This window comes from Mustelus asterias, chromosome 9 (genome assembly GCF_964213995.1).
Source record: "Mustelus asterias chromosome 9, sMusAst1.hap1.1, whole genome shotgun sequence".
In the NCBI taxonomy this organism is placed as follows: domain Eukaryota; kingdom Metazoa; phylum Chordata; class Chondrichthyes; order Carcharhiniformes; family Triakidae; genus Mustelus; species Mustelus asterias.
Window position 1 is genome coordinate 22,887,629 of NC_135809.1, and position 13,102 is coordinate 22,900,730.

General features: G+C 41.2%; 1 protein-coding gene across 1 annotated transcript in view; it reads left to right on the plus strand.

Annotated features, from left to right (window-relative positions):
* Positions 1-3,768, plus strand: part of lemd3 (LEM domain containing 3) — a 52,615-nt gene extending 48,847 nt beyond the window's left edge. The window contains exons 11-13 of the mRNA XM_078219806.1: positions 954-1,059; positions 1,214-1,292; positions 2,022-3,768. Of these exons, the coding sequence (XP_078075932.1) occupies positions 954-1,059; positions 1,214-1,292; positions 2,022-2,185 (349 nt within the window). The 3' untranslated portion in view covers positions 2,186-3,768. The remainder of the gene's footprint in view (positions 1-953; positions 1,060-1,213; positions 1,293-2,021) is intronic.
* The last annotated feature ends 9,334 nt before the right edge of the window (positions 3,769-13,102 follow it).

Here is a 13,102-nt window from a genome sequence, read left to right on the forward strand (position 1 = left end):
GTGGCATGCCTTATGAGGATAGGCTGAGGGAGCTCGGTCTTTTCTCCTTGGAGAGACGAAGGAAGAGAGGAGACCTAATAGAGGTATATAAGATGTTGCGAGGCATAGATCGGGTGGACTCTGAGGCTTTTTCCCAGGGTGGAAATGTCTGCTACGAGAGGACACGGGTTTAAGGTGCTGGGGGGTAGGTACAGGGGAGATGTTAGGGGTAAGTTTTTCACACACAGGGTGGTGGGCGAGTGGAATCGGCTGCCGTCAGTGGTGGTGGAGGCGAACTCAATAGGGTCTTTTAAGAGACTCCTGGATGAGTATATGGAGCGTAATAGAATGGAGGGTTATAGGTAGGTCTAGAAGGTAGGGATGTGTTCGGCACAACTTGTGGGCCGAAGGGCCTGTTTGTGCTGTAGTTTTTCTATGTTTCTAAGTAAGGCTTACATCAACACTGCAATGAAGTTACTGTGAAATTCCCCTAGTCGCCACACTCCGGCGCCGGTCCAGGTCAATGCACCTAACCAGCAAGTATTTCAGACTGTGGGAGGAAACTGGAGACGTGGAGAATGTGCAAACTCCCCACAGACAGTGACCCAAGAAGGGAATCGAACCCAGGTCCCTGGCGCTGTGAGACAGCAGTGCTAACCACTATGCCACCGTGCTGAGTGTCTTAAAGGAGGAGCTTGAAGTGGAGAGGTGAGAGAATTCCCGAGCTTGGGGCCTCTATCCAATATGAAGTTCCTTTTTGTATGCATAGAAAGCAAGATATGATACATAGGTTGTTCACACCATTGGCATGACTTTGTTCAGATGTTCATGAATCCAGAGATGAAAGTCTAGTGTCTGCTCCACTGAGCTATCCAATTCCCAGAAGCACATTTTTGGTTACTTTCTATTATACATGATGTCTGTGTTTTTCCATTCCCTTTAAAAATTATATGTTTATCATTTTTATTTTGCAGGGAGATTGGGGATGACTGGCATGTTGCAATTCAGGAAGCAATCCTAGAGAAATGCAGTGACAATGAGGGAATTGTTCATATTGCAGTGGATAAGAATTCGCGTGAGGTTAGATGTACTGCCTTTTTCTTGGCAGATATTCTGATTTCATCATTTTGATGTGTGCCTAACTGATTTACTTAATTACAAGAAAAATTATCAGACTTTGATGTGGTTTCCTTGTTTTTGCTCATAGTCATTTCCTCCTTTCTTTCTGCTGTAGGGTTGTGTGTACGTGAAGTGTTTATCTCCAGAATATGCTGGCAAGGCTTTTAAAGCACTTCATGGCTCATGGTTTGATGGTAAGATGCTTTAAAATCGCTCATACATATTTAAGATTCACATTCTGTCATTTGAAACCTGAAAATAACTTGTTAAATTTAAAGCCAACAATTGTAAAAACAAAATATGGCTTTCATTTCAACATCCTATTTGTCAGGAATTTTTCACAAGGAATCCAAATTAACAGGCAAATCAGACCTGCTCTGATTCACCCTTTTATTGCTTTTACAAACCTTCTAGCAGCTAGGATTATATTTGGAAGGCTGTGGGGGGAGGGGATAGTAGTAACATGTACAAAAGGCTTTGCACTGTGCTTTGGATCCATTACACTGCTACAGAAAACATGATGAAGATTTACTTTTGCAGCCATCTTAACCATGCTGTTGTGCAGAAGTGCCATGTTGAGGCCCAGCACTTTGCCATTGAAAGACACAGATTGCCAATACCTGTTACAGGGCATCAGTAGAACAAATATTACCTGTTGAAATTTATTGAAATCTCCTGAGGTAGTTGAGATTGGTATTTTTTAGCTTGGAATTCTTAATTATGCAAAGATAATTGCTTCTGGGTGGCAGCTGTTGCAAAAGTGGCAAATAAAGTTTTTTTTTGTAGTCAATTGTAAAATGTAACTCAAATGTAAAATTCACCAGATGTCCTTGCTCTCAGATGCATTGTAGTGAATATATACAATTGTTTCCGTGGTGCTTGCTTGAGTCTTCATTTAATTAACCTTTTGTTTTTTTTTTCAGGAAAACTAGTGACTGTAAAATATCTGAGGCTAGATCGTTACCATTATCGTTTCCCTCAAGCTGTCCATTGCAACACTCCCTTAAAGCCATCAAATAGGTACATGAATTCAATGTCACATCTGCGTCTTCTGACCAACACAGCTAACTCACAAGGAGCCTCATGAGACCTCTCCTACCCCTGCCAGTACTGTTACACTGCAGCAAGCGAAGTCCTGCTTGAATGCTCTGTCTTCCTTTTTATTGCTTTTATATGTACACTTTTTGTATTATAAGGAGTGCATCTTTTATGTCAAGATGCCAGGAAGCTGGAGAAAATTTCCAAAGGAGCTATCTGTAGCATTGGTGTATTGGGGTAAAAAGTAGTGGTGTAGAAGTAAAACAAGGTATGGCTTTCATACAACGGTTATTAATTCTTAGGTTATGGACTGGGCATGAACAGTTTTGTTTACTGGAAATTACTGGAAATTAATGATTTTTAGGTATATTAGAGATTAATCATGTACACTAAGGTCCAATCAGTATTTGACCACTGAGCGAAAGGAGAGGATATCAACAGGTCTGACTTGACTGCTCTAAACCTTTTGCATTTTTGCAATGTTGAATTGCAGTGCCTGAATGTAAATTTGAGTGCAGTTTGGCACAGGACAGACATCTGATAGCTATAGATAGCACTGCAGGGAAACTTTGGGCACTGCAGGGAAACTTTTTGGGTAATAGCAGAGAGCAAGAACACAAATACATAGGGCACATTTCAACAGAGCTGTTTTAGATGAACTTGAACACCATTAAGGACAGCTTTACAGTGTAGCTGTCTGCTTAACAATGAGATCCAACTTTATTTGTGCACTAAACATGAAGAAAACCGGCTGTGTTATTGATATAATTTGCAGAATGACAATGTGCAGGTCAAATAATGCAAAACAAAAAACTTATTTTGATTAGCAACTCGGTCTACCTTTCATTAATAAGTAAATACAAGCAATCGGAGTAATGGAACCATTTGCAAAATGAGTATGGTTTTGAGCCTTCATTTAATCCTGCTTTTAGTCACTCTTTATTCCAAATTTATGTCACCATCTGCAGTGAAGGAGCGTTTCAGCATGGAATTGCACAAATGCACAATTTACTCAGTAAATATGATGCACACTGCCTGCAGCAGAACCTTACTGTGCCTTACCTTTGTGTGCTTGATACAGGCACTGTAATGAATAGGAATGTAGGTTAATTCCCGGTTTTAAAGCGTTCCACTTTGAAAACTAGCCAGTTTGTTCTGTACAGCTTTTTGTTGCACTTTGGTTAAAAAGTTGTACTAAAAGTAAAGCAAGGAATCTTGCTGTACCTGGTGTGCATCGTGTGGTGTTGATATTATTCATGTTTTTGGGCCAACCCGTGGTGCATCTGGTTGTTGATCTGTTGTAAGAGTGAATGTATGTGGATGTGGCATTTTTTTAAGAAAAGGGGCACCGCTTGATGCAGATGCATCTTTGAATTTTCCAGCTTCTATGATGTATTTCATTTTATGTAAACATTGTACATTTATATATTGTAATATGTACCATTATGCAGCTTATTTTGCTTATAACTGTTAAGATTGACAATATCCCTACCTGCAAGACAGATGGGAAGGTGTATAATATCCAGAAATTCAAACAGTTCAGATGTTTAATGTCATTTGTCATTTGTCTTGTAAAAACACTCTAATTAAAGGTTTACTAGGGGTTTTTAAAATGCTGGCATTTGTCTATTGCTCATAGCCTTTGTTTCAGTTTCTATTGCTGGTAGCCTTTCTATTATCTTGCCTCAATCACCTGTAAAGTGAACCATTGTCAAATCATTATCCATCATGTAACAAAACATTCCAAGAGTGAACGAATTTGCATTTCATTTGCACCTCATCTTATCAGGATGTGTCAGAGCACTTTCTTTTACGACTGATTACTTTCAAAATAGTACTGTAGGCAAATACAGCACAGCCTTACAAATGGCAAATGAATAAATGACCAGATCGGGAAGGGCTGTTGGCCAGCCAACTGAGGGATCTTTGCACAGTGCCTTAAGATATTTTTTATAGCCATCACACCACCAGAAAGATGTGGATACTTTGGAGAGGATACAGAAAAGGGTGGCACGGTAGCACAGTGGTTAGCACTGCTGCTTCACAGCTCCAGGGACCTGGGTTCGATTCCTGGCTTGGGTCACTGTCTGTGTGGAGTTTACACATTCTCCTCATGTCTGCGTGGGTTTCCTCCGGGTGCTCAGGTGTCCTCCCACAGTCCAAAGATGTGCGGGTTAGGTTGATTGGCCATGCTAAAAATTGCCCCTTAGAGTCCTGAGATGCGTAGGTTAGAGGGATTAGCGGGTAAATATGTAGGGATATGGGGGTAGGGCCTGGGTGGGATTGTAGTCGGTGCAGACTCGATGGGCCAAATGGCCTCTTTCTGCACTGTAGGGTTTCTATGATTTACCAGGATCATAGAAATCAAAGAAACCCTACAGTACAGAAAGAGGCCATTAGCTATGAGGAGAGGTTGGAGAAACTTGGTTTGTTCTCACTGGAATGACGGAGATTGAGAGGCGACCTGATAGAAGTCTACAAGATTGAGGGGCATTGACAGAGTGGATAGTCAGAAGCTTTTTCCCAGGGTGGAAGAGTCAATTACGAGGGGGCATAGGTTTAAGGGGCAAGGTTTAAAGGAGATGTACAAGGCAAGTTTTTTTTGAGGGTGGTGGGTGCCTGGAACTTGCTGCCAGGTGAGGTAGTGGAAGCAGATATGATAGTGACTTTTAAGGGACATCTTGACAAATACTTGAATAGGATGGGAATGGAGGGATATGGTCCCCAGAAAGGTAGGGGGTTTTAGTTCAGTTGGGTAGCATGGTCGGTGCAGGCTTGGAGGGCCAAAGGGCCTGTTCCTGTGCTGTAATTTTCTTTTAATTCAGAGTGGAGAGACAAAGGGGGACAGGAGGCATCAGCCTAACACCCTATCCAAAATACTGGTCCTTTGACAATGAAACAACATGTCAGGATTGTGGCGAGTTAGCCTAAATTACATCTGAAATCTGTCACAGAGATTGAACCCACATCCTTCTAAATCAAAAGGCATGAATGTCACTAATTGAGCCACATGTTGCCAAACACTTGGTGATGGGAGTGGTATGTACTGAGCAAGAAGGAGAGAGGTTGCAAGAAGTAAAGGTATCAGTTCTGAGGAGATTCTTAAAAATGGGGGTTGGGGAGTTTGGAGGCCACAAAGTTGTATAAGAAAATAATTCTAGAGTACAGGGCTGTAGTGGTGAAAAGCCTTGTCACCAGTGGTGGAGTAAATGTTAGGGGGCATATAACAGAATTGTATAATCCTTTCATTTGACAATATTTTTAAAATGAACAAAATAATTTATAAACTCTGTTTCAACGTGCTCTTGAACTGTTGGGAATCTGTGGTCTGGCTATTTTTTTTTAAAGAGATCTCTAGCCATCAGATGTGGGCTTCATTGGCAAGACCAGCCTAACCCTGATTGCCCTTAAGGTTCTGGTAAAGCTGCTGCCTTAAACCATTGCAGTCCTTGGGATGTAGGCACTCCCACAGTGGGGAGTTCCAAAGGTTTGATCCAGTGACAGTGAGCGAACACCTTGTATATATATTTCCAAGTCATATTGGCATATGACTTGAAGAGAAACTTGCAGCTGATGGTGTTCTCATGCTGTCCTGTCCTACACGTTAGAGATTGTGGATTTAGGAGTTGCTATCATTTACTACAAGTTTTCTCCCACTGTTCAGTGGTAGTGAGTTCTATTGTTTTAAAGTATACTGGCTGAATTAAGCTTATCACCGACATTTTAAGATGCAAGTTTCTCTTTAGTTACAAGAACAGAAAATGTTGGAAAATCACAGCGGGTCGGACAGCATCTGTGGCGAGAATAAAGCTGACATTTCGAATTTGGATGACCCTTCGTCGGAGCTCTGTTTAGTTATTTATCTGGTTTAGTTATAAGGTGTGTTAAGCATTTCTCAGCAGTGTTTGATTTCTCTTGCAAACCATGACTTTTGTGTTTGAGAAATTACTTTGCAAGACTGTTGAATGGCCAAATGGCTCAAAGCCATTACACTGGTTATGCATGATCTCTGGATATTATGCTGCAAATTCTTAGAGTTTTATGATTTACCTTAACTCATACATTTTGAGGTATAGGTAATGGTACGTACAAGCAAAATACTGCAGATGCTGGAATCTGAAACAACAAAATATTGGAAAAACCCAACCGGTCTGACAGCATCTGTGGCGAGAATAGAGCCAACATTTTGAGTCTGAATGACCCTTCGAAGGGGCCACATTTGGCAATTTTGCAAGGGGCGTGCATTAATATATTGCCTTTCATGACCTCAGGATGTCCCAAGGCCAATGAAGAACTTTTGAATTGCAGTTGCTGTTGTAGGAGATGCAGCAGCCAATTTAAGCAAAGTACGAACCCACAAAAAAACATTGATTTTTGACTAGGTGTATGTTTTTGTGATATTGAGAGATAAATATTTGCTAGGATACTGGGGATATAACTCCCCTATTCCTATTTGAAATATTGCAGTACAGGTCCAATATTCTTTATCCATACATCTAAAAACAACATTTTTTGAACAGCAGTTGATTTGTATGTTAGTAAAGCAATGTAAATATTACAGGCATAATAAGTATTAAGGTGTAAGAATTAACAAATCAAGAAACAACCTTGTATTGGACACTGGCATTGGCTTAGGCTATTGTAATGTAAGTACACCTAGGCTTCCTGTATATACAGTAGATCCAAAAACCAAAAGTATCTGAATCCCAAGACAATCATTCCCACGAGTTGCAAAATAATGAACTGTTAGATAAAGAACAAGAAGCAATTTTGAGAGGAAATTGGATAGCCCTGAATATAACTCGTCTAGAGAATTGTTTCATTTCAAGAACTTGTCAAAGGATTTGGAGTAATCAAATTATTCATTAGTAACATAGAATTTCTACAGTGCACAAAGAGGCCATTCAGCCCATCAAGTCTACACTGGCTCTCTGACAGCATCCCATTCAGGCCCTGTTCCCGTAATCCCACATATTTGCCCCACTAACCCCACATCTTTGGACACTAAGGGGCAATTTAGCATAGCCAATCCACCGAACTTGAACATCTTTGGAGTGTGGGAGGAAACTCACGCAGACACGGGGAGAACATGCAAACTCCACAGTCACTCAAGCAGAGAATTGAACCTGGATCCCTGGCACTGAGAGGCACAGTAAGAAGTCTCACAACATCAGGTTAAAGTCCAACAGGTTTATTTGGTAGCACAAGCCACAAGCTTTCGTAGCGCTGCCCCTTCAGGTGAGTGGGAGTTCTATTCGGAAACCGGGCATTTAAAGACAAACTCAATTTACAAGATAATGTTTGGAATGCGAGTCTTCACAGGTAATCAAGTCTTAAAGGTACAGACAATGTGAATGGAGAGAGAGTTAAGCACAGGCTAAAGAGATGTGTATTGTCTCCAGCCAGGACAGTTAGTGAGATTTTGCAAACCCAGGCAAGTCGTGAGGCAGCAGTGACAACCACTGTGTTGCCCCAAACAGAGTTCCAGAGTTATGTAATAAAAGAAACAAATTTACTAGTGCAGTGGGAATGCCAAAAAGTATACAAGCAATCATGGATCAAACTCTTTCAAATGAGTTGCAACCTAAAACATTGAATCAAATTAGGTGGTCAATTACAAACAAGATGTCTTAAGAATTGGTGTTTTGGAGAAGGAATTTTAAATAACTCAATTTTACCTTGGAAATAATACTCAAAGTTCTTTAGAAATCATCTGTTCGAAATAACGATTTGAGATGTCCTCAACTTTGAAGCTGTATGGGTTTATTAAAGCAAATTTTCATAGTACGTAAAGGAAATTCTACTCATTGTAGTTGCAAAGCTTTCCACTATGGGGCAACAAAGAGCTGTATTAACAAATATGTGAAAGTCGTAATACTTCAAAACTCACCTGGTAATTATTTTCCTCAGTCAAATATCTCCCATCTTCTTTTCTGAAGGTTTTGATTTCTGCTGAAGTGCCAACTACCTTCCAGTAATTCACCTTATGGCCACTCCTCCATGAAATCTGGAAGTGAGGGAAGCAAGAACAAGAGATATCACAGCTAAGCTCGGTCCTACTGATAACCATGTCCGCACACATGCACTTTACAGCAGATGGTCTTTGGCAGCAATAAAGAGTACTATCTTGTCTGATTTTCTCTCGAGGTGTTTGAGGTTAATTTAGTGCCTCCACTGTCCACTCAACTGAAATCTACTAACTCCGCACAAACCAGAAATAAACTTTCTGATCTAACAATTCTGTAATAATTCTTTAAATGACTGAAATGAAAGCATAAATATAATTGGAGAATACTTAAAGAAATATTCAATGTTGTGATGTCAGTTTCTATAGTTTCTCACAGTTGACTATTAGAAGTTTACAGAATATATTTTAGCAGAAAAAGTACGTATTTTAAAAAAACACTGCATTTCTGTCTGTCAATAGTTCCAGTTACTTGGGGATTTCTACCTTTTCTGTAAATACTTGGTGATGGACATCCACAGCCTTTACTGTCTTCCTGCGGCATTTCTGGGGTGACACTGTGGACTGCCTCACAGCGTCGGGGACCTGGGTTTGATTCCTGGCTTGGGTCACTGTCTGCGTGGACTCCGCATGTTCTCTCTGTGTGTGCGTGAGTTTCCTCTGGGTGCTCCAGTTTGATCCCACAATCCAAAGATGTGCTGGTTAGGTGCATTGGCCATGCTAAATTCTTCCTCGGTGTACCCAAACAAGCGCCAGAGTATAGCAACTAGGGATTTTCACAGTAAATTGCAGTGTTAATGTAAGCTCACTTGTGACACTAATAAACTTTAAAACTTGTAGAAAAAGGCAAAATGAATGTGGGTGGAGTCTGCCATAATTTTATATTTTGCAGTATTGTGAACATGGCAGTTTTGATTTTCTGAAACATAGAAAATGCATGGCACGGAAGGAGGCCAATCATATCTGGACAAGTCAAAAATAAGCTATCCAAACTAATCCCACTTTCCAGTTCTTGGTCTATACTGCTACAGGTTATGGCACTTTAACTGTATATCTAGTATTTTTTCAATACAGTGAGGGTTTCTGCTTTCACCATTTATTCAGGCAGAGAGTTCCAGACCCTCCCATCACCCTCTGCATGAAAATAATTCCCCCAAGTTTTCCCCACTCCTGCCACTTCCTTTAAATCCATGCCTTATGCTTATTGACCTGTCTGCTAAGGGAAGCAGTTCCTTTCCACTCTGTCCAGGTTCCCCATAATTCAAAGAATCACTTTCTAAACTCATTTTCGGTCTGATATGTATTTCATTATGATCAAACTTTGGCTAAATGCAACATTTCCAAGTGTCATAGGATCATGCAGTGCAGAAGAGGCCCTTTGGCCCATCGAGCCTGCATCGGCACACGTGGAACACCTGAATTCCCACCTCATCCCATCTATCAGCACATGGCCCATATCCTCAAATGTTACAATGTGTCAAGTGCTCATCCAGGTACTTTTTAAAGGATGTGAGCCAACCCACCTCTAGCACCCTCTCAGGCAGCACATTCCAGACCATCACCACCCTCTGTGTAAAAAATGGTTTTCCTCTCATCCCTCCTGAACTTCCTGCCCCTCACCTTGAACCTATGTCCATTCGTAACTGACCCTTCAACTAAGGGGAAACAGCTGCTCCTTATACACTCTGCCATGCCCCTCATAATCTTGTGCATCTCAATCTTCTCTGCTCCAATGAAAACAACCCAATTGTCAAGGATATTTTGAGAAAATTAAAGGTACAATACACCAGAAATCAGTGCACACCAAGTGGTTATGGTGGCAACAGAATCAAATTGGGTGGGTACAACATAAAAGAGGAAAAGGACAGGAAGTATAGCAGCTTGGTCCATCAAGCCTGGCCAAGCCACCATCACAATCCACACACATCCCTTCCTTCCCTTTCATTTCCACTCCCACCCCCCATCTTATTTAATTGGAGATACATTCCATTCACAGGAACATATCTTGTTCCTTTTTAAATATTTGCATCAAATCTGCACTCACTACCTGTACTGGTAATTCGTTCCAGAGGGGATTGCACAAAGAAAATCCTCCTGGCATCTAACCTAACTTTGTTACCGATGCTTATGTAGATGCTTCCAAAATCAGCTTCTCGTTGATAACCCAAGAAACCTACCCACCTGGGCAGAAACTAGTTCTAATTTTAAAGAGTTCAATTCAATTCTCTCAAAGTTTCCACTTTTCCAAAATCAAAAGTTTTAATTTCAAAACCTTCCTGATAACTAGGAGCCCTTAAAGTGTCAAACAGTGGCTCTCCCCCGAATCTTTGTCAGGGCCTTGATGTTCCTCACCAACTGAAGGGACAAAAGGTCAATCATTCTATATGCAACTGGAATAGGACATTACATAAGCCAAGAATTATACATTCAATCTTGCATTTAATTGTCCAATTTACATCTCATTCAATATTATTATATCCTTGTTAATGGATGATAGAAAGATATGATCAAATAATTAAGTATTCTCATGAGCTTAACAGAAAAATCTGTCCAGTCTTAAAACAAAGGCATATGATTTCCATGATAACTTAGACTAATAATACAAGTACACTCTCATTGAAATGCATTGTGCTAGTGGAATATGGTTCCAAGGACAATTAACAGAAACATGGTACTTATTGAGTATTTAACCATAGAAAAATTACAGCACATTCCAAACCTATCCTTGCAAAAAGTCCATGGTAGGTTTTCAGGACTGGATTATATTGTCTTCACCTACTGGGGGATGCTGAGGTAAACTAGTACTCTCCTTGCTGCCCTGCTGTCTGTGGGGTGAGCTCCTTAATAAGTACTTTGCATCAGTATTCACAAAGGAGAAGGATGTGGTGGATGGTGAGTGTAGAAAGGAGGATGTTGACACTCTAGGACATGTCGAGATAAAAAGGGAGAAGGTATTGGAGGTTTTGAAAAACATTAAGGTGGACAAGTCCCCAGGGCCAGATAGGGTCTATCCCAGAATATTGAGAGAGGCAAGGGAAGAAATTGCTGAGGCCTTGGCCAAAATCTTTGTATCTTCTTTAGCCATGGGCAAGGTACCAGAGGATTGGAAAGTAGCTAATATTGTTCCTCTGTTTAAGAAGGGCAGAAGAGACAATCTGGGAAATTACAGGCCTGTGAGCCTTACATCAGTAGTGGGGAAATAATTGGAGAAGATTCTTAGGGACAGGATGTACTCACATCTGGAAGAGAATAGGCTTATTAGTGATAGGCAGCATGGTTTTGTGAAAGAGAGGTTGTATCTCACAAACTTAGAGTCATAGAGGTTTACAGCATGGAAACAGGCCCTTCGGCCCAACTTGTCCATGCCGCCCTTTTTTTTTTAAAACCCCTAAGCTAATCCCAATTGCCCGCATTTGGCCCATATCCCTCTATACCCATCGTACCCATGTAACTATCTAAATGCTTTTTAAAAGATAAAATTGTACCCACCTCTACTATCTCTGGCAGCTTGTTCCAGACACTCACCACCCGCTGTGTGAAAAAATTGCCCCTCTGGACACTTTTGTATCTCTCCCCTCTCACCTTAAACCTATGCCCTCTAGTTTTAGACTCCCCTACCTTTGGGAAAAGGTATTGACTATCTACCTTGTCTATGCCCCTCATTATTTTATAGACCTCTATAAGGTCACCCCTCAGCCTCCTACACTCCAGAGAAAAAAGTCCCAGTCTATTCAGCCTCTCCTTACAACTCATAGAAATCATAGAAACCCTACAGTGCAGAAGGAGGCCATTCGGCTCATCGAGTCTGCACCGACCACAATCCCACCCAGGCCCTACCCCCATATCCCTACATATTTTACCCGCTAATCCCTCTAACCTACACATCTCAGGACACTAAGGGGCACATCTTTGGACTGTGGGAGGAAACCGGAACACCCGGACGAACCCACGCAGACACGAGGAGAATGTGCAAACTCCACACAGACAGTGACCCAAGCCAGGAATTGAACCCAGGTCCCTGGAGCTGTGAAGCAACAGTGCTAACCACTGTACTACCATGCCACCTTACAACTCAATCCATCAAGTCCTGGTAGCATCCTAGTAAACCTTTTCTGCACTCTTTCTAGTTTAATAATATCCTTTCTATAATAGGGTGACCAGAATTGCACACAGTATTCCAAGTATGGCCTTACCAATGTCTTGTACAACTTCAACAAGACATCCCAACTCCTGTATTCAATGTTCTGACCGATGAAACCAAGCATGCCGAATGCCTTCTTCACCAATCTGTCCACCTGTGACTCCACTTTCAAGGAGCTATGAACATGTACCCCTAGATCTCTTTGTTCTGTAACTCTCTCCGACACCCTACCATTAACTGAGTAAGTCCTGCCCTGGTTCAATCTACCAAAATGCATCACCTCGCATTTGTCTAAATTAAACTCCATCTGCCATTCGTCAGCCCACTGGCCCAATTGATCAAGATCCCATTGCAATTGGAGATAACTTTCTTCACTGTCCACTATGCCACCAATCTTGGTGTCATCTGCAAACTTACTAACCATGCTCCCTATATTCTCATCCAAATCATTAATATAAATGACTTGATTGAGTTCATTGAAGAAGTGACAAGAAAAATTGACCAGGGCAGGGCAGTGGATGTTGTATACATGGACTTTAGTAAAGCCTTCGATAAGGTTCCTCATGGCAGGCTGATACAGAAGGTGGAGTCACATGGGATCCGAGGTGAGCTGGTAAGTTGGATACAAAACTGGCTTGGGCATAGAAAGCAGAGAGTAGCAGTGGAAGGGTACTTTTCTAACTGGAGGTCTGTGACAAACAGTGTTCCACAAGGATCAGCGCTGGGACCTCTGTTGTTTGATCTGGTGCAAAATGTAAGTGGTCTGATTTGTAAATTTGCAGATAACACAAAAATTGGGGAGTAGTGAATAGTGAGGAGGATCGTCAGAGAATACAGCAGGATATAAATCACTTGGAGAT